At 38.7% G+C, this 22,360-nt stretch overlaps 1 protein-coding gene across 1 annotated transcript; it reads left to right on the top strand.

Moving 5' to 3' along the window:
- The first annotated feature begins 3,101 nt into the window (after window positions 1–3,101).
- ireb2 (iron-responsive element binding protein 2) lies at window positions 3,102–22,123 on the top strand. Its single transcript, XM_084733797.1, has 22 exons — window positions 3,102–3,223; window positions 8,190–8,276; window positions 8,705–8,870; window positions 9,614–9,751; window positions 10,085–10,327; window positions 10,627–10,696; window positions 12,509–12,692; window positions 12,874–13,013; window positions 14,204–14,375; window positions 14,558–14,658; window positions 14,997–15,113; window positions 15,308–15,467; window positions 15,662–15,797; window positions 16,384–16,468; window positions 16,564–16,720; window positions 18,146–18,270; window positions 18,378–18,482; window positions 18,609–18,751; window positions 19,798–19,945; window positions 20,107–20,229; window positions 20,344–20,529; window positions 21,144–22,123. The coding sequence occupies exons 1-22, from the start codon at window positions 3,199–3,201 to the stop codon at window positions 21,252–21,254; spliced, it is 2,922 nt and encodes a 973-aa protein (XP_084589923.1). The 5' UTR covers window positions 3,102–3,198; the 3' UTR covers window positions 21,255–22,123.
- The last annotated feature ends 237 nt before the right edge of the window (window positions 22,124–22,360 follow it).

A 22,360-nucleotide genomic window follows, 5' to 3' on the forward strand; every position in this document is an offset into this window, starting at 1 on the left:
CCAGCAAACATACCGCTGTCAAAGGTGAAAGGTCAGGAGCTCTGTTTCACCGCTGTGTTCCTGGAGGTTATACGAAAACGTTTACTGCAGATGTGGTCTGAATGTAGTTTTCTTTTCCAGGTGACCGCTGAAGTAACGGTGATGTTTGATTAGCCAGCGGTTTGTTTAACTAGCTTAATTTGACGATGATGATGCGTTCAAGGACCGATGAAAACGTAGGAGTTGCAAAGAACATCAAAAGAACAAACAAACATTAAAATATATATACGTATTTATACATATATTCATATATTTATATATATATTGCGATACTTGGAATACGTTACTGACTATAATATTTTTAACAGGTAATAAGTAACTGTATGAGAATGCATTTTTAAAGTAATCCTCCCAACCCATATATTGGTAATTGCTGCCATTATTGTATGGCAGGACTCATTTAAACCCTTTGTAAAACAAGAACAAATACATACACAGGCCTTTTCCACCAATATGGAACCAGCCCTGTTGTGGTTCAAGTACCTAATTTTGAATTGTTCTGTGCAGGGCTGCATCTAATGATTTTTTTTTTTTTTTTTTTTCATGGATTAGTTGTTTGATTCATAAAATGTCAAAATGGTACAAAAATGTTGATCAGGGTGATGATGGCCTCAAATGTCTTGTTTTGTCCACAACCCAAAGACAGAAAAAATAAATAAATAAATAAATAAATAACTTAGTCCGAATAGTCAGTCGATCGTTGCATTTCTAGTGCTGAGTATTTCTGCCTAAAACAAACCAACTTCTAAAATAAACTTATTAAATAAAAATTAGAAACACCTATCAGTATAATGTAGCCCAATACAACATCACCTTTACCACTGACCTCAGCAATAAACATGATAATTGAATTTTCAAACATTACCAACAATGTATGTAGTTAAGTAAAGTGATCATTGCACAGCATAATTGTGTTGGTCCCTGTTATTTTGACATATTATTTTGTTATTATTGCTGGTGCATTAATATGTAAAAAGCATTTTAATGTTTAAGCTAATTTCAAGAAGATTTGAATCATCCTCTAACCACACATCCTGTTTTATAAGCTGATGGTAGATACTCCTTTATAACTTAGTGGAGTAAAAGTATCAAGTAGCACAAAATGGAAGTGCTTACTACAGCAAGATTGTACCCAAATATAGTATTTTAGTAAATGTACACAGTTACATTCCAACTCCGATACCTGGAAAATGACAGCATGGACATTTTTTAAAATAAAAGTGTAAAGTTATTGTATTGTGTAGTCTTAATTTGTTACATACTTGGAGGACAATATAAAGAATCAGCACAAGCATCTGAATCACAAACAAAAATATAATGAATATTTCAGTCATTACATTAATTATATTGCAGATTTTAAGACTTGAACTATAAGCTACAAGAACTACATTTTTGTAGGCCATGTTACAGTTTTTATCTATGACCAAAGGCACTTGAATGCAGCACAAATCATGGAAGTAAGAACTTGTCGGAAGTCGGAGGTGCCCTGAAGGCAGCGCGAGTGCATCTGCATTGTCACGTGGTACCTTTAGGACATCACTTTTAAAGTCACACACATGTACTATCATGTTCACACAATAATTCACATATGTCTTAAAAAGTATTGCAGACGCTTTGAATAATTAGAGAATATGATCCCCATAGACAATTTTAAGTTTTGGTGACACCCCATTATTTTATATCTTCTTCTTCTTCTTCTACTTATTATTATTATTATTATTATTATTATTATTATTATCATCATCATCATCATCATATTGTCACATATACTTTTTTTTTGTTGATCATGTTTATTTTTACTGATCCAAAACCCAAATGCATCATTATTTATATTGTTTACGTTGCATTGTGTGGCACCAAATTAGAGAGCCTACAATGAAAAAAGAAGGCTGCAGCAATAATCTGTTAAATATGTTATATGCATGTGATATATTTTTTAGTTCACTTTTATTTGGATTTTGCATTTTGTTTTTGCCTTATGTAGGTAATTGTATCAATCATTTTTGCCAAAAAAAAAGAGAGAAAAATAACCAAAGGTCCTCTCATGTCAACTGATAGTAAATATGGGTGTTTGAGCGAACTCCATCGGGTTAAGTCTGTCTTTTGAGGCTGAAAGCACCAATAAAATTTAATAAGTTGACTTTGATCTTTTTATGTCTGCAGGAATGGAGGAGTCAGAGAGAGTTTGCTGAAGAAAACCTGCCAGCGAGCAGGTTAGGTTCACAGAGTCAGCTACCACAGTGACAGACTCAGTTTAAATTCTTTATTTTTCTGAAACAGAAAAGCGTTTCTCTCATCCCAGGCTTAACAAACCCAGAGTTTCCACTTGTCCTGTTTTGTTAAACAGGGCTCAGGTAAGAAGGAAAATATTTATGTTTGAATTTGGGATGAACTGTGCCTTTAATTATGTAATAAAAGAAATTTAAGTAAGGGATAATGTACAGTAAGGCGTTTATTTCAGATTATAACATGGCTTTGTTAATTAATTGATTCTGATCAAAGACTCTGAAGGAACAATAAAATCTTTGTTAAATCACTAAAATAATTTTAAAATTAATATTTTGTGTCAATTTATTGATTTTTGATTCATGTAACAAGCAGGAAAATTTATGGTGAGCAGGCCACTATTGTGAAATAAAAAACTTAAAAATAATAAATTAATATTTTGTGTTGCATAAATGAGTGTCATTTTTTTTTTCTTTTTGTAAGTTACCGTGTAATAAGTGGGATAACATACAGTGAAATTATTAATTTTAAAATAATTTTATGGCTTTATTTCACAATAGTGACCTGCTTACTGTACACAATCTGGCTTATTACATGGTTATGTACAAAGAAATCAGTAATTTGATGCAAAAAATTAATTTAAAAATTATTTTAGTGATTTAAAAAATTATCTATGATCAGAACTGTGTCTTTCACAACGGTCCGCTATTCAGAAATAACAAATAATAAATCTTAATTCCTCACTAACACTTTTCCTATCTGAATTATAGGATATTTAGGAGTGTTTTAAAGCTGCTGTTCGTGCCTTTTATTTTTATTTTGTCAGTAATTGGTGAAGTGGGCGTGGCCGTGGAGCTCTGTGTTCTGATTGGACGGCGCGGTGTTGCCAGTTGCAGTCGCTTAGAACGGGTCGTGTTGATCTCAGAAGTCATCATGGCGCTCACTTCCACAGTCAAAGGTAAAGAGGTGTCTTCTGCTAACCTCATCTAGCAAGGCGACATCCCAATAGCCTGTCACAGTTAGACACAGGAATCGATTAAGAAAGACGTCCTTCCTCTGAAAATGTCTGTCGTTAGGTTTTAGCTAACATTACATAAAGTGCACCGGCGTCAACTGTAGGGACACATAAAAGCTAACATTAGCTAGCTTTGCTCTACAACTAAGCAGGAGCTGCTTTATTAGCTAATGCCGCAAGCTAGATGTGCCTTTGCTCTGTCTTAAATGTCACAACTTTATATCTTAAATTGTGTGCTAATTGGTTTGTCTTATCTTGTCTTGAGACGTCCACCAGCAGCACGATAAGTTGTTAGTTAGCGAGAGTGTGTCTCACGATAAGGACCAGTGTTAGCAACTTGAACCTTAGCTAGCTTTGTAGTTAGCTGTCTTCTGTAACCCTGTCATCGGGACACATGCAGAGATGATATAATATATGAGGATGTTGACAGACCGCATTCTCATCGCCTCTTAGACAGCATTCACACCGCTTCAGCCCGTCATTACAATGTGATTTTACCGTTGCAATAATCGTGGGGACAATGTACAATAAAACACGGATTGCTTTCTCTCTAAACACCTAACGAATCTGTCCAAAGTACCACCGTGAGTGCGTCTACGTTTTGATTATTATGACCAGGTTTGTGGAGTGTCCTGGTCATGTTTTGTGCATGGAAACGTCGAGTGCTGTGACATTTGCACCAGTACTCTGGATCTGATTTAATATAGGATATGATGTTTTATAGCACATGAGAAACCTGGTTATTCTGGTCTGCATAATTCAAACAGTCATCTTGATGAGCAATGTATCGATATTCTGATATGAGACGAGATATTAGGAAGTGGTGGAAAGAGTACTGACAATCTGTACTCAAGTACTCTTACATTATTACTATTACTTAATTATATGTAACAAAACTTGTGTTAGAAAAACACTTTAGTAAAACTACAAAGTATTAATCTCAAAAGCTACTATTAAATAGGAGTTAATTAACAAACTAATATGAAATTTCTTAGAAATTACCCACAGTTGCCCCCAGATTTCATGTGATAATTAGCAAGTACTGTTTTCATGTAGTGGGTGGTAATTACCAAGAGACATATTTGAAATGTCTTAAAAATTACCTACAAATTACCCTCAAATTTCATGGTTGTCAAGTATGTGATGATTAGCAAGTACCTTTTTTAATGTAGTTGGTAGTAATTACAAAGCAACATTTTTGAAATTTCTCTGAATTTACCTGCAAATCACCCACAAGTTTAATGGTAAATATGCATTAAAATTACACTTGGAATTATCACATACTTACTAGAGCTGCACGATTTGGTAAAAAAGTGAGGTTGAGATTATTTTAACTGAAATAGCAATATAATTAGTGGAAATGATCAATTTTTAGGCCAGGGCATCTTTGCAGCACTACAGTACTTCATTATAGTGCTGTTTTCTCATACATTTTTCCTTTTTCAAAAAATTGTGATTTGGTTCTGTGATTTGGATATTGCACTTTGCCATATTGTGATTAATTGTGCAGCCCTAATAATTGCCATGAATTTGGGGTGCAATTTGTGAATTAATTCAGAGAAATGTCAAATATGTTGCTTTGTAATTCACACCGACTACATGGAAAATGGTACTTGCTAATTATGACATATTTAGCCATGAAATTTGGGGGTAATTGTAGCTTCTGCAGATATGATATAGCACCTGGCCATATTGTGATTTCTGTAATATTTTGATTAATTTTGCAGCCGTAAGCCAAATGATAATGTATGGTTGATTCTGTTCTGTAATATTTTCCCTTTAAGTTGTCTAATAATTTTCTGCAAGCCAGTCACATGAGTAAAAACAGGTTCCCATATGGATTTATCTCTCAGGATCTTATCTCACTAGTGATCAGGCAGCGTTTTTGTTGTGTGGTGTTTCAGTAGCCCTTTTAGGATACAGAATGTTACCGAATGTTTTCCATCCTGCTTGCTTTGCGTCAGGTTTTGAATTTTGTTTTTTGCATGTAATTATTTAAAAGAGGTGAGTACATAGGCAGACAATATCATCACAGTGAGGCAGGAAAATTTGACCTTGGATTTTCTCATGTAAAAAGGAGCAAAGTGTGGGAGTCTACCTAGACATTAAATGCAATGAAAATTTCACATCACAAGTATCAAATAAAAATGTTCAAAAAGCCCCAATACACACACTGAAATAATTTCAACAACTTTTATTTTGAAAACCTCTCCACAATTAGGGAAAAAAGCATCAAGACCTTTACAGTGTCCCAAGTTGTCACTGACAAAGAACTAACCTACATTGCTGCTGCATCTGAAAGACTATTGATAAGTTTGATTGATGCTGGACAGTGTTTACCCTCAGTTTTACTAAGCATGTTAGTCAAACATAGTTACCACGATAATTCAAATTTGAAACAGAAATTCTAATTGTTGGGAATTTTATCAGTTAATGTAAAAACAGTTATTGTTACATCCCTAGCTGAAACTAATGATTATAGCTGATTATGTTCTAGATTCTTGGATTAATCATTTAGGCTATAAAATGTCAGAAAATAGTGAAAGATATCCATCCCCTTTTGCATGAAAAAACACTTTAACAGTTAATCAATCATCACAATAGTTGGTGAAGTAAATAGTGGTGGAGTAAGTGTTCAAATTATTCTTTCATATGATGTAGCATACACATGTTTTAATCTGACCCCTTACACTGATTTTGCTACCAAATATGTTGCAGTGGATTCAAGAGCACAGACGCAGTTTTTATGTCAGTATTCATCTCTGATAAAAGCTTTGTTTCAAACTGGTTTATGCCTGCTTAGCTAAATTGAGCTAAATTATAGTGTTTTGTTTGTATGTCTTCTTCTTCAGCAGCAGAGATAATGCTCCTGCTGCAGTGCCCCACCACCAGTGAAATACTCTTTAGAGGAAATGCTGCAGATGAAGATGACATGAAACCCCCAGTGTGTCATTCACATTGGTTTATCAGATCATAGGAATTAAACTGAACAATGTGTATGCTTGCATCTTTTTCCAATGTTAAGTGAGTGGTTCTTGACTTTCACCTCTGCAGGATTACATTGTTCTTGAGGGCATTCTTGATTTTTTTGGATTTATTCAGCAAGTATCAAGGATTTAGGAAATCAAAACTAGAGTGAACAACAGTATATAATGATTCATAATGATCACAAAAGTGTTGCTTTCAACGCTGGTAACCTGAGAGCCAAAGTTACAGCATGATGTCCTGTTGTAAGACCAGAGAGAAGTCCTGTGCCAAGAGGGGCTCAGCAGTTTCTCAGCTTCATTTCAACACCAAGTCTTAAAGGGGAATTTCATCAACATTTAAACAGCCAGGGCTCACTTGCACGGTGAAAGTAAAATACCACATCAGGCTAGTATATCTGGCAACTCACTTGGCTCACTGGGTAAATGGTCAAAAAAAAAAAAACAAAGTAATTTTTTATGCTAAAATGACAGTTTCATTTAATATTAGATTGAATATCTTTGAGTTTTGGACTAACAAAAAAAAGACATTTGAAGGCACCACAGTGGAGAAACTGATTTTGACATTTTTTGACATCTGACATTTTTCAGTATATTCTGACATTTTATAAAGGTTGTAGCCTGAGATTAAACATGAAAATTAACTTCAGCCTGTGTTGTTATTTGATAACTGCTAATTAATAAAACAATTTGTACAGAGGCAAGTAAAAATTAACTTTGGGCAAGTAGATTTCTGAGCAGCTGCATCCTAACACTTATCGTCTTTGGGCCCAACCTACCCCTTTTTCAGTCTGCACTATCATGGAGTACTAATCTGAAACAGATTTATTTACTTGCATAAGCAGAGACGGGATAGTTTTACAGCCAAAATATTTTGCAGGGCTGCAAGTCTTTATTTTCATTTTTGGTTAAGGTAACCACATCCTGCATGAACCGAGTCCACTTTTCTACACTTAAAGGCCACAGAGGAAGGAGTAAGACCAGAGAGATCATTTTCATTTCTCTTTTCACTGCATTCTGCTCCCCACCATTTCATTATCCAAGAAGCTTATTTACAGTTCATTGTAATTCAGTTCATTTGACCAGTCTGACCAGTTGCTCACATATTAATAACGCCTAATATAACATGATAGGTAATATGTCAATGTATGTAGAAACAACACAGAAAAAATCAGGGCTTCACGCATGCTTCTTAGAGAGGTGCCTTGTTTTTAGTAAATTCCCACTGGGTAAAGGTTAAGTAAGGTTAGGCTGCTATAGTGTGGCCCATTTGTTTATACCCTCCATGGGCCTTAATCTGTAAGTCTCACACAGTAAACCTGGCTAATCTGCCAGCGGGCATGCTGAGGCAAGACAGAGTTGAGGTGATAACATCTAGAAATATCCTGTACTTATAACATAAAGGCAGGAATCCTCGTTACATTGATTAGGGCTGCAACTAGTGTTTTTTTTTCCATGAGAAAAGATAGAAAGCTTCTTTTGTCATCGTACAGAATGCAGGGGAATTAGGAGCCTTACTCCTGATCAGTGCAATTAAGAAGACACATATACAAAAGTATGTGAAAATATATGGGAACAGCAAGCAAACATGTTGTAAAGTAAGTAGAACAACCAACCATCCATCCGCTTGCTGCATAAAAGGTCATAAAATTATGAAAAATGTTGGTCAGTGCTTCCTAAAGCCCAAGGTGACGTCCCCAAATGTCCTGTGCAAAAGATATTTAGTTTACTGTCAGAGAGGAGTAAAGAACCCAGAAAATATTCACATTTTAGAAGTTGAAATCAGGGAATTTGTGCATTTTCTTCTTTAAAAATGATTGATCGATTCTCAAAATAATTAGCGATTAATTCAGTTGTTGGCAACTAAATTGATTAATTAACTAATTGTTGCAGCTCTAATACTGATTTTTTTTTTCCCTCTGCAGAGCACCCATATAGCCATCTAATCGACTCCCTGAAGGATGGCAGGATCAATTTCTTCAATCCACAGAAGTTAAATGATCCAAGATATGGTGAGATTTTAAACCCATATGTTATTCTTTCGAAAAGTGCAGGTAGCTTTTATTTTGCTTGGATCTGCATGATGTTGAAGCACCGTAGTAGCACATTGTACAGTAGAAATCTGTCAGCGTGTTGTCATATACAGGCTGCATAATAAGGTTGTGTTTACCAATGGTGTTGCCAGGATAGCAGTGTAAACAGGCATCCATGTGGAAGGTTTAAACACCATGTAAATAGCAGTCTTTAAGAACATTTATAAAAAATACCTGTAGATGAAGGTAATTAATTAACTTTTGAGAGCCAGTGTTGGTTTGCCTCGGTGCACATCCAACAGACAATCCTGTGATAAAGACGGTGAACGGTTAATAAATAATTAGATTTAATTACACGCTGTTTATCATGGAAAATTAAACCTCCTGTTTTTGTTTGCTCTGTGTAGACAAGCTGCCTCTGTCCATCCGTGTCTTACTGGAGGCAGCCATTCGGAACTGTGATGGCTTTTACACGAAAGAAGAAGACGTCCAGAACATCCTGGACTGGCAGCAGCAGCAGAATAAATCCGAGGTGCCGTTTTCTCCGGCGAGAGTCCTGCTCCAGGACTTCACGTGAGTTTCACAAGGATTTGGGTAAAACAGCAGCTGATCCACCGGGAGTTTGCATATTAGGTCATCATGATCACTCTTTGTGTTCCTGTATTTAGTTTTTTTATGATTGTGTCATGCACAAATAATGTGCCCAGCCCAAACAGGCCCACAGGACACCATTACTTAGAAAAATAGACCAGAAACCACAGTCATAATAATACTAAATAAATAAACCATTCTGACGTTTTTTTCCAAGCTTTAGAAACAAAGGTAGCCAACTCATTAGCATAAAAATTAAACACCCATTATATTCTGTCATCAGTGCACCGAAACATTTCTAGATTTGCAGCAGACATTTCATTTAATATAAGTATTCTCATCTTAATAAGGACTATATAGAAGAAAATGTGATTCATTTGCAACTTCTAATTTGAATAATTCACACAACCTGTTTCTCCTCCTGAATGTTTTTAAATCTGCCAACTCTGAGGACTAGAGGGAGGATTCCTGTTCTCACTTGTGTAACTAAGACCTCTTTAACTCATGGAGAATTGTGTGATTTACTCCAAATAAAAACCTTCTTATTGACCCTGTTTTCTGCTATAATAAGCAAACAGTTCCATGGTGTCATCATTTCATATTTTCGTCTTAATGATCCACAAATCCAACCCGTATCACCCTGAAGAACCAAAGTAGAATATTCCTATAAATCCCTGCAGGAAGGTTGGGTTTCATTATTTTAATTTCTCGATTTTCTTTGACAGTGGTATTCCTGCCATGGTGGACTTGGCAGCCATGAGGGACGCTGTGGCCAAACATGGCGTGGACCCCGGCCTGGTCAACCCTAAATGCCCCACAGACCTCATCGTAGATCATTCATTACAGATTGATTATAGCAAATGGTGAGTTTGCTTTTATATTTTTTCCTCATATATTGACATAACTACATTTTTTCTGGATTAATTGTTTGGGCTGTAGAATGTAAAATTTAAAATAATGGAAATTATTATTTCAGTCCAAGGTGATGTCTTTAAAAGTCTTGTTTGTCAAGTCGAAATCCAAATATATTAATTTTAATATGATATAAAACAGAGAAAAGCAGGAAATCTTCATATTTGAAAGGCTGAAATCATGAAAAACTACTTTTAAATTAATTATTTTGTCTGTATTTACTTAGACAACAAGGTTCTTTTTGTTATATTTTATGATAAAACATTTATTTCTTGCATCCTCAGTGCCATACAGAATGCTCCAAACCCAGGTGGAGGCGACGGTCCGAACCAGAGCCACGGTCCCTCCCGGTCCACGCCCTCCAGGCCTCTGTCCAGAGGGGGCTCACAGTGTGGGGGCCAGCGGGGCTCCTGTAGTAAAGCTGCCTGCAGCGACCCTCCGGCCTCCCCGGGTCGACCTCCAGCGTCTGTCCAGCAGATCGAGAACACGCCTCTCCTCTGCCCCTTCCACCTGCAGCCTGTCTCTGAGTGAGTCTGACACACTGTTGATTTCTGATTCTACATAACACTGAAATATTAGTTTGTAACATACAGCTTTACTGACATCAAAAGATTCTGACAAAGTGATTAAATGATGAGGTGAAATGTTGGAAATAACACTTTTGTTTGTCCGAGTGTTACATCTAATAATTTGATGAATCACATGGGAATCAATGACACACTTTCATTTTGTTTCAGGCCTCATAAAAGAGGTAGCATGAATCGGCATATTATCACTAATGTAGTTCCTTTTTATAAATCTTTTTTTTTTCTTCTTTTTTCCACAGAACTGAAACAGCTCTGAAGAATCAGGAAATGGAACTGATTAGAAACAAAGAGAGGCTTCAGTTCTTTAAGGTACAGCAAAGACCAAAAGCATTTTTTATCATGTCTTTTCAGCCAATCAGAGGCAGCGCCATGCCTCAAGGGAAAAGTTTGGCATTCAGGGAGACATGCTTATGCTGTACTTGGCAAAAAGAATGACTTCCAACATGCAATGGAATAGTTATGCAAGTCAGAATTCCAAGTCGGAAACACTAGATTCATCTAGCTTGAGTTTCCCAACACAAACACACCCCTCTTCATGCTATATGTTGAGTTTTTTGTTGTGAAACCTCCTGCAACAGTTTTGTGGTTGCCCCTCACGTTTCCATCTAGTTTATTTATGCTTGATAGAAGTCTCTATGTGCATGTGGCACTCGCCTGCTCCTCCTGTTTCTATTTTTTTGCCAATCTGTTAGATCAGCGGCTGAAGTGATGCTTGTGAAGTTCAGACACTTGACATACAAGCATCAGTTTGCTGCAGGCGTCCATGTTTTCCCAAGCAGATTAGATGTGGAAGTTTGGAATGCCGACTCAAAACTGTCAACCGTCGGATTTTCAGTGGATTGCAACGTTATTCACTTACTTGTTGAGGATTAAAAAGTTTTAAATGTGATATTTTCATAATAATTTCACCCATTGCAAGATTAGAAATAAATACCGTAACATCATAAATAATTGTTGAATGTATAAAATGTTTTTTTATGTGTAACAAGTGTTTGAATATAATGCAAAACCATCTGCCTCTCCCTCTACTGCCTCATATCAGTGTGCTAAGTCGGGGTGGTTATTCATTATGTATCTTTATCATTTCTTTTTCATGATGAAAAAATTCATGGCAGTATTACAATATCATGAACTCATAATGTGATAATGGTGATATTACAGTGGAGGAGTTACTTCCAAAAAGGGAACCAACTTCAGTTTTGTGGAAGTTGTTTGATTACAAAACATCAGATGACAAATAGACGACGGTATCATGTAAGAAGTGCAAGAACTCCTTAAAGAAGCGATACAACAAGCAGATTTCACCCGTTTGAGTCTGAGGAGAGACAAAAATCCCACGAGGAGAGATCAACAGCTATCGGTAGTTTTACACCAGAAATATTTTCCAGTGTTTTGTCTCATCGCTGAGGATATTGTTATCGCAGAATACACTGAAATATCATGATATCCATTTAGGGCCATATCACCCACCCCTACTGCTAAACCCCTCCGACCAAGTGGTGCACCAGGCCTACATGTATTTTGACCCAGAATGTCAAGTTTGTCGATTGCTGTAACTAGCAAGCTAACATCTGTTCTAGTCGGCTCGTTACGTCTCATTCAGAGGTGAGAAGCAACCAAGCAAGTGGCTGCCGAGCCTAGCAGAGAGGGTGAGAGGAACCGCGACACGTAGAACCTCAGTTTTTGTACAGAATCATTGGGGTTTGTTAGTTACGTCTCATCTTACACTGATTAGTTGTTTGACTCAGAAAGAAACGGTCGGGTGCTCACAGACACGTTTTTTAAGGAACCCTTTAATTAAACAGTGACATGCAATGTTAAGATGAGTTATTTCAAACAAAATTATAATGAAATTATATTGTCTACTTCAGCTTTAATGCAGGCTGCATATCAAAAGAAATATTTCACACAGATTATATTCTTTTACAGTTTTCTAACAGGGAGAATTGATTTATAGCTTTTGTTAGTTAAACAGAAAAGTCAAGATTTAGGCTCATAGAAATATTCAGTAGCTTTCAGCAAAAAGTAAAAGAAGTTTTTATCTGTCCACTTTAGAGAACAGAACAAAACACAGTTTGTGAGACACAAAGTTAAACGTTTCTCTTTCTCTCCTCTTAACAGTGGTGTTCGAAAGCGTTTAAGAATGTGAACGTGGTTCCTCCGGACGTCGGCGCGGTCCACCAGGTGAATCTGGAGTATCTGTCCAGAGTGATCCAGGTCACCGACGGTTTCATCTACCCCGACAGCGTGGTGGGAACAGATTCACACACCACCATGATCAATGGACTGGGCATCCTGGGCTGGGGTAAACCATTTCTGTTGAGACTGATGTAGTTGTTGTAAACTTTGTCAAATACATATCAACATGTTGGATGGTTGTTTCTCCTCTAGGAAATAAAAATGTTGCTATCCAAGTTATGACAGTTTTCTGTTTATTCAACCTAGAATGTAATTTTGCTTTTGCCCGTTGCGCTTTCCTCCACCAGGCGTCGGAGGAATCGAATCAGAAGCCGTGATGCTGGGACAGCCGGTGTCTCTGACCCTTCCTCAGGTGGTGGGCTGTAAACTGGTGGGCTCCATCAACCCCCTGACCACCTCCATAGACATCGTCCTCGGCATCACAAAGGTAAAACTGCTCTGCTGTCCACGTATTATTATCGCCTGGGATAACATTTCTTCTGCACATTTATGACTGTATGCTCAAGAACCTCTCAATTTTTGACAAACGTTGAATTATCTTTGGTTTGTTATAATCCAGAGAAATGAACATGACAGTGGTTACTTGTTGGAGTTAAATTCAGTTCCTGGGGCCGATCTAATCAGCTCTAAGCCAAAACATTATCTCTCTGAATATCCACAACATCATGTGTAAATTATTTAGAATTTCAAGTTTTGAGTTTCTCCAAAACATAGATCTTCTTTATCTAATACACTGAATATAAAATATATACATAAACACATTTTTCAAACAAAGATTTGTAGTGGAGACAGAATATTTTACAGTTTAACAATTAATTTCATTGCCCAGAATGTCATCAGGACACTGTGACAGTAAACTTTCATCAGTATTTTTAATAATTATAAATAAAAAAAACACAAATAGAGCAAAATACACATAAAGCTTATGCCTGAATTAAGAAAAATAATCAAATATACACAAAATGCTTCCTATTAATTTAGTAAATAAAAACAATAAGCATTATATTCTCTTACAAAAAAAGGATAACATATAAATAACAAAATGTAAATAAATAATAATGTTTAAATTGAGAATTAAGGACTTATGATCCTGTTCATTGTTTCGTTATTCACTTTATACAGTCAGATGAACCCAGGATCCTTAGTTACAGGATGCAACTTAAAGAAAACTGACACTATACTATATAACAGTTAATTAAAAACCTTGCATACATCTATATATAAGGAAACTTACACTATACCAGAAAGTTTATTCAGTACTTCGCTGGTTGCGTCTGGCAGTCATGGTGGCATTGCAGTATGTGATTCACCATCTGTTGCGTGACAGAGATCTACACTCTACTGAGTGACCTCTTTCAGTTGGGAATTTATTTCCAGTGAGACACAGAAAACAGCAGAATTCTCAGAAAACACTCAAGAATAGTTTCTCAGTTGAAAAGTTTCAATTTATCAAAAGAAATTCGACAAGGACAAACTTGACGAGAATCAAAACCGAAACTCTTTTCTAAAAATGTGTTGTCACTGTTCCAAGAAGTAATCGGTGTTGCTGTTTATGGGAAAAACGCCTCCTCTTGCCTTTCACTTTGTTCTAATGTATTACTTGTATTGATTTTCCAGCACTTGCGACAGGCTGGGATTGCTGGGAAGTTTGTAGAGTTTTTTGGACCCGGTGTCTCTCAGCTGTCGGCTCCTGACCGAACAACAATCGCCAACATGTGCCCAGAATACAACGCTACTGTCAGCTTCTTCCCCGTCGACCAAGTCACACTCAAGCACTTTAAAAAGACGAGTGAGTCACCCGAGTGATGCTATTTATTGTTTTGCCTCACAGCTGCAGATTGTTACAGTGGTTCATCCAGTTCATTAGGTTATTCTTGGACTTATTCTCATCTGAATTTATTGGGTGTTTACTGCTGTATGCTGAACAAACTGTCACTTCACACTTTTTGTGTGTCATCATTTTCCTTCCAGATTTTACCCAGGATAAACTTGAATTGCTGGAGTCTTACATGAAGGCTGTAAAACTTTTCAGAAGCTATGAAGACCCCTCAGAAGACCCAGAGTATTCTGAGGTAATGTGTCAAACCCTGCAGTGACTCCTCAGCAGACTAATAAAACACTGATGGATGAAACAGTCGAAGTCAAAGCTGTAGTGCCTGACAGTAGACATAGATCGATAAAGTGAAGTGAGGTTGCTTTGTTTGCTTTGTATCACCAGCCTAGCCTGCAGCTGGATGTTCAGAAGAACGACAGATTTGAGACAGAGCAGCTTAAAGAACTTTGCTGCTTCAAGCAACATTGACTTGACATCTACATGAAAAGTGATAAAGATTCCCTTTAAGCCAGGGGTGCAGCAGTAGAAGAATTTATTTTTGTAAAAAAGTGAAATTAAAAGTGTCCATCTTTGCAGGTGATAGAGATCAACCTGAGTTCCATGGTGCCCTATGTGAGCGGACCGAAGAGGCCTCAGGACAGAGTGGCAGTCAGCAGCATGAAAGAAGACTTCCAGAGTTGTCTTGATGAGAAGGTAACAGAAAAACCATACAATAAAACTTTCATATTAATGTCTGTGTCTTTGCTCTGCCAGTCTCCAGACTGAGTATGACTCAGGATATTCAGGCTGAGGTTCAGAGTTATGGTGATACATTATTGACATCTGGTTCTTTGCTAATAGCTCAGTGTTATCTAACATGTGATGTATTCGTCTTGGTTTCCCTGCAGGTTGGCTTCAAAGGCTTCCACATCTCTAAGGAGAAGCAGGACATCCAGGTTCCTTTCCTGCACGGCGGTCAGGAGTATCAGCTGGCCCACGGCTCGGTGGTCATCGCTGCTGTTATCAGTTGCACCAACAACTGCAACCCGTCTGTCATGCTGACTGCAGGTACAGCAGGAGCATCAAGCCACCAGTCATCTTTTTGTGTCATCATGCAGATTATAGCTGCACTCTCACTTCCCAAAGTTCCTCTTTTCTTTTGCTCACAAAAACTATTATTCCTCTTTGTGTTTCTTCACCTCTCTGTGTGGTATTTACCACAGGAACATTTTTGTAACATAGCTGCTCTTTGTGATTGACAGGTCTGCTGGCCAAGAAGGCTGTGGAGGCGGGGCTTGTTGTCAAACCGTACATTCAGACCAGCCTGGCTCCTGGAAGTGGCATGGTCACTCACTACCTCAATACCAGTGGAGTCCTGCCTTACTTTAGCCAGCTGGGGTGAGCACACACACACACACACACACACACACACACACACACACACACACACACACACACACACACACACACACACACACACACACACACACACACACACACACACACACACACACACACCTTTAATACAACCTCCACATGCAGTTCAAGTGCAACCTGAACTGTACAAGTCTTAAAATACGATTGTGATACAGTATAAATACAACTGATTGATGTAATCATGAAGTTAAGGTTACTTTTATAAAGTTGCATTAACTTCAGTTTTGCTTTTAAATGTATTTTTGGTAAAACTGTATTGATGCTGTGACAACTCCAAAACAAACATTGAACCGATAACTGCTAATGCAAACTGTGCATTTACCTTTTTGCTTGGATGATTGTGAAATAGCTCTTGACTTGCATTCATAATAATCTTTAAAAAGTATTTAAAAAAATTTTAACTTTACCCACTGAAACGGGCAGAATCCCTACACAAGGAGTTTGCCTTGGTGTTTTGGTGCATAACAGTCAAAATAAATATAGTTGGAGCAAAGAAAAAGAAACACAAGTTCACACAAGCACAACACTGTTTTCCTTCGTACCGCAGGTTTGAGGTGATTGGTTACGGCTGCGCCACCTGTGTCGGGAACACGGCTCCGTTACCGAAAACTGTCGTGGACGCAATCAAACAGGTGAGCTCTGCGTAATCCTGCATGAAGCCGTTTCTGTCGAAGAAAAATCGCATCTCACAACAATCACATCTTCCGCATCATCTGCTGTGTTTCAGGGGAACCTGGTGGCCTGCGGTGTTTTATCTGGCAACAGGCACTTCGAAGGCCGCCTTTGTGACTGCGTGCGTGCCAACTACCTGGCCTCCCCGCCCCTGGTGGTGGCGTATGCTCTTGCGGGCACTGTGGGAATCGACTTTGAGAAAGAGCCTCTGGGTAATGAAGGCACACGTCAGGAGCTCTCTTAAGCTTCTCCTCTATAACCTGAGACTCATTAGGGGATTTTAGGAATTTGGATGATTACAGTAAACATTTAATGGTTCAGTTTCTTGTGCAGACATGCATCAGCCACGGAACAAGTGACAAAGGAGCAGTGTGGCGAGCTTAAAGGGATAGTTATCACCGCTGTAGCTGCAGGAGTATCAGTGTTGGAGGCTAAGCTCTGTTCTGCTGTGGACAGAGCCAGCAGGAAAATGTATTTTAGCCACTTAAAAAGATCAATACCAGTTTAAGTGTACTCTATATTTAGAATATTTTCACTAATGTCCCTTGCTGTCAGACAACCCTTTCTGATGGGAGCTGCACTTAAGTAAGACATGTATCGCTCTCTCCAAACCAACCAAACTCCTTTAACAAAATCAGCAATTTTACAGCCACAGAAGACTGGAGTTGCTGGTCTGCTGCTGCCTCTATCAGTTAGTTAGTTTGTTAGTTCAAATCCACCGGGGCAGAGTCAGCTAGCTACTTTAGCAACAAGTAAACTAGCTTACTGTCCATCAGGCAGCTCTATGAATCACTGTGGTCCTGTACTCGTCCAATTGGCCTCATAACATTTAATGACATCTTTACGACAAGTCCAAAATGTATCACTGTAGTTGAGGTCAAGGAAGATATCCATGATACATGAAGCTCTCCTCACAGCAGCACAGACACAGATCAGCGTCTCTGAAACTGGCATTTACTGCTTGCGCATGTCTTGAGCCTCTGCTGCATCCTCGCCTTATTTGTGACACCGTGAGAACTATATTCATGAATAAACACTGTATAAAATATCTCAATAAACTACAAGGCAGATGGCATGAACATGACTAAACAGAAAATGACGCTCTGTGCCGACATGAAACAAAAGAACAGTTTACAAGTTCAGTAAAAACCTTGTTGGCTGCTCATCGTGAAAAGAGGTTTAAAGTCCATGAAAAGTCCTTTAAAGATTTCTTAAAGGTTCCGTAACCATCTGCTTGAGCTTCAGACGTGTTGTGTGTGGTGGTGTCTGTATCTGCAGGGACTCTGCTTGTATTTCTTTATGTTTTTCTCATCATTTTGCTGCTTCAGATGTCTGACCAGCCCAGAATGTTGGTATTTGATGCGTTTAGGAACAGCTCGGACAAATGCTGCTGACTCTACCTTTAAAAACTACTTATTTGACCGAATGACATTTAACAGCAACAGTCCTTAATTCTACATATTACAGTAAAATTAACAGACATTAAGCAAAATTTAGTAATTTAAGGTTTAAGCTGAGGAGATTTTTTTTTCCAATACACAATCAGATCAGTTTGTAAGTCTGAATATATGAAGCACTCAAGCACTTTTATTGATCATCTTTTACGGTTGACGTTGAGCGTCCTGTTGTTGTTGCAGGTGTGACTTCAGAGGGGAAGGAGGTTTACCTCTGTGACATCTGGCCGTCCAGGGAGGAGGTCCAACAGACTGAAGAGGACACAGTTATCTCCTCCATTTTTAAGGATCTCAGGGGAAGGATGGAGGTATGGACGCCGTCTCTCCTTTCCGTTCTTTCTTTGTGTATGTCTAATATCATTTAACTCGAGTATATGAATGATTATATACATTTTTTTACATCCTCTCTGTGCAGAAAGGGAACACTTTCTGGAACAACATTGACTGTCCAGAGTCTGTGGTTTTCCCCTGGGATCACAAGTCCACATATATCCGTTCGCCGTCTTTCTTCAGCAAGTTGGTAAGTCGTCCGACCTTTGTGGCAACCATGATTACGCTGCGTCTCCTGATTCCGCCTGTTGGAGTGAGCACAGCTGCAGTTTGGACAATAATATCCTCCTCTGCCTCTGCTCGTCTTTTGTCTCAGAGTAAAGAGGTTCCACCCCCTCAGTCGATAGAGAACGCTCATGTCTTACTGTTCCTCGGAGACAAAGTGACCACGGACCACATCTCACCAGCCGGCAGCATCGCCCGGGTCAGCGCCGCTGCCAAGTACCTGCTGAGCAAACGGTCAGTTTCACACCAAGAAGAGCAGGTTGACTAACTTCAGTCATCTGTTAGAGAAAAGTTTTATTTCACTGAGTGAGCAGACACAAAGCATCAACAGACTATGATGCAGAACAACATCTTCAAGTGTAAAAGCACAGAAAAATTCATAATAAATCTGAATAATATGGTGGTGAGGCCTGACTGACCAGAGGATGCACTGATTTTTCACTATTTTTAGATTACTGCGTGTCTCAGACTCACCAAGTGAAGCAAGACTAGTTATGTTTGCCGTTACCGGACCACAGCCTCGTCCTACAGTAGGGAAAGACAGATGTGTTTTTTGTTTTGTTTTTTTGAGGTTGTACCAATAACAATGATTAGTGATCAGCTAGACCAGTAATTGATATTTAGCCCATAATAAAAAAAAATTCCCAGCAGCATTTTTCATAACATTAACTGAACATTTAAATAAATAAATCAGGATTTTACAAAGTAAAACTAGTAAAGCTTAGGTTTAGCTTAGATTGTTGTACAGAGAGCAGAGTTGTGTCTTCTGTTGCAGTGATTATAACTTGTCGTTGTCAGTGGTGTGACTGTGAACTGATCATGCTTGTTGTCACAGAAAGATCATAAGATTGTCATGTTTATTGCAACTTCAGCAAGATCCTCTGCCCTCCCTGCAGAACACAGCTCTGCTCGCTCCTGCGTTTCCTTTTTGCCGGCAGCCTTCAGTGTTGATAGGCTATTGCATATAACCAATCAGAAGTCATTGTGGGCGGGATGTTGAGCAAGACTATTTTTAAATTGACTCATTATGTTGGAATATTTAGGCCAGTTTGTCTCTAATATAAAGTCGTTAATCTTGTGAATAAAAAGTACAATAACTCAAAATGAATTTTGTATTACCCACTTTATTTTTTATTCTCACTGACATAAATAAAATGTGATGTTTGTTGTTGGAGTAGGTCAACAAAGGATGTTGGTGTTTTCACTGAACACTATCACAGTTTGTTTATCAGTGCACAGATTCAAATTTACTGACCTGTCACTTTGAATATTTCCCTCAGCCTGACGCCGCGGGAGTTTAATTCATACGGCGCTCGCAGAGGGAACGACGCCGTGATGACCAGAGGCACGTTCGCCAGCATCAAGCTTCAGAATCGATTCATCGGCAAACCGGGCCCTAAGACTTTGCACATTCCTACAAGCCAGACGGTGAGCGTAAGATGAAACCAGGAACCCAGACAGGGATTTATTAAGAGAGTCTGCATAGTTCTTCTAGCCCTTTGAGCTGCAGCATCATGTGTCTCTGATTGTCAGACCAGACTATCTGGCCTGCTGCTCATAACGTGTCCTCTTCCTGTTTGTCTGATCAGCTGGATGTGTTCGAGGCAGCTGACCGCTATCAGAGAGACAATATTCCCCTCATCATCCTGGCAGGCAAAGACTACGGCTCTGGAAACTCCAGGGACTGGGTAGCCAAAGGACCATACCTGCTGGTAAACTGCAGCGCACGCACACACACACACACAAACTGACAGACAGCAAGTTGCACTTTCCACTTTCTTCTCGCTTTTGTTTGCGCCGCTCACCTGCCTCTCCGCGGTCGACAGGGTGTTCGCGCCGTCATCGCCGAGAGCTTTGAGAAGCTGCACAAGAACCAGCTGGTGGGAATGGGCATCATGCCGCTGCAGTTCCTGCCCGAGCAGAACGCGGACTCGCTGGAGCTCAGCGGGAAGGAGAGGTTCAGCATCACCCTGCCGGACAGCCTGAGTCCGAGGCAGCAGCTCACAGTCAAGGTAGGAAACTCTCTGACAACAGTCACACACTGCGTGGTTTATTTTATCGTTTGTTTGTACCCAGACTGCACTGAAATCATTTGAAATGTTCACTGTATTTACAACATTTTCACCACTTTACTTTGCCATCAGACTGACTTTTCTGATGACGGCAAAGTACAGCGTAAAGATTTTCTAAATGTAGTGTACATTTAAACGGATATTGATTTCTGCAAGGTGAAATGACTGACAGCTTCAACTCCCCACTGTAGAGTTGAGTCAGACTCAGAGAGGCAGATAAGACAGGAGCAGAGAAGAATAAATGTCCCAACACCAACACGCCTAATTCAGCAATTTCAAATTTGGATTAAAAATAAGTTTTATTATTTGTCAGATGCTTACTATGACGTACACAAGACTCTAAATCACAAGTTTGTAAGGCTGTTGTGGATTTGAGTTTCCAGAGACTTGTGTTCTTTGTTTAGGAAAATTTGCTGACTTAAACAGTTTATTTATAAGCATTTATTAGAGCAGATTGATACTTAAAATGTTAAAATATCTTAAATCAGATGAATTCGCACCTTAAGAAAAGCACTTTGATGAACAGTTTGGTGAAAGTTTGTGTTCTCTTGCAGACGAGCCAAGGAAAGTCCTTCGTCGTCACCGCACTGTTCGACACTGAGATGGACATTATCTTTTTCCGACACGGAGGCCATCTTAGATATGTCGCTCGGACTTTCCTCTGAAAACAGCCTGCGGCTCGGTCCCGAGGTTCATGAACTCATCGTTTCACCAGTTTGTCTTCAGCATGGATTTAAAAAAAAAAAAAAAAAACAGCAGCAGCAACAACACACACACATAACAGCTGATGATTTGCCTGTTTGAGCGGGATGAACATCTCCGGACTTGTTTGGAAGTCACTCATGAGACGTCGGTTTCCGGGCAGCTTCTCCATCACAGCACATGACCGTTTCTGCGTTCGCAACGGCAGCGTCTCTCCTCATGCAACGGGCAAAATAAGTGCAGGAAGGAAGGAAGGAAGGAAGGAAGGAAGAGATTGTACCCTGGACGACCTTTGAACATCTTTTTTTTTTTTTTGTTTTATCATTGGAGACTGACTTTGCAGAGTTCTGAGGGGGACATTTCTTTCATCGGGGACTTGAGCCAAACAGAAATGAATCCTGTCTGCTTCTGTTGTCGTTTAACTAAAAAAAAAGAAACAAAACAATCCTGCCGTGAGAGGCTAACATGGTGCTAGGTACTACAGCATGAATACACACATTTTTAAGGTGCAGTTTAGCCTGTTTTTCTCCCCAACATCCAAGAAAATTGTCTCATTTTGTGAATTGCGAAAATTTGCAGAATTGATGTCAGTTGCCCACATTTCCTACTGGGGCCAAACAGTCTCATGTAAATTAAAGTTCTGTTAATATTTCTTCAATCAAATTTGCCTTTTGCAGAAAGTACAATTGCCTCATAATACTCAACTTTTATTATGTGGAAAATGTGAAATCCCTTTTTTTTGCTGTTGCTTGTATCACTGAGCTCCCTACATAAATATGTCTTCTACAACTGACAGTGCTCTGCATCACATTAAAGGTAAATTACAAAAGTTTTTCAGCCTAAAGAATCACTTCATATCCATCCACAAGGCAGAGTTAAAAAAAAAAGGAGTTATTTATAATCCAGGTAAATCTGTGTGCTCAACTGTAGATCAAAAATGTGTCTGGTGCTCCTGGAAGATTGAGGGATAAACAGGAAGGTAATTCAAACACTTCAAAAATGTAAGAAAAAAAAAAGAAGCCATCATTGACCTGGATGTTTTTGAGACAAATGCACAGTCTGCAGAGGC

This window comes from Lutjanus erythropterus, chromosome 13 (assembly GCF_056507025.1).
Source record: "Lutjanus erythropterus isolate fLutEry1 chromosome 13, fLutEry1.hap2, whole genome shotgun sequence".
NCBI classification, from domain to species: Eukaryota; Metazoa; Chordata; class Actinopteri; order Lutjaniformes; family Lutjanidae; genus Lutjanus; species Lutjanus erythropterus.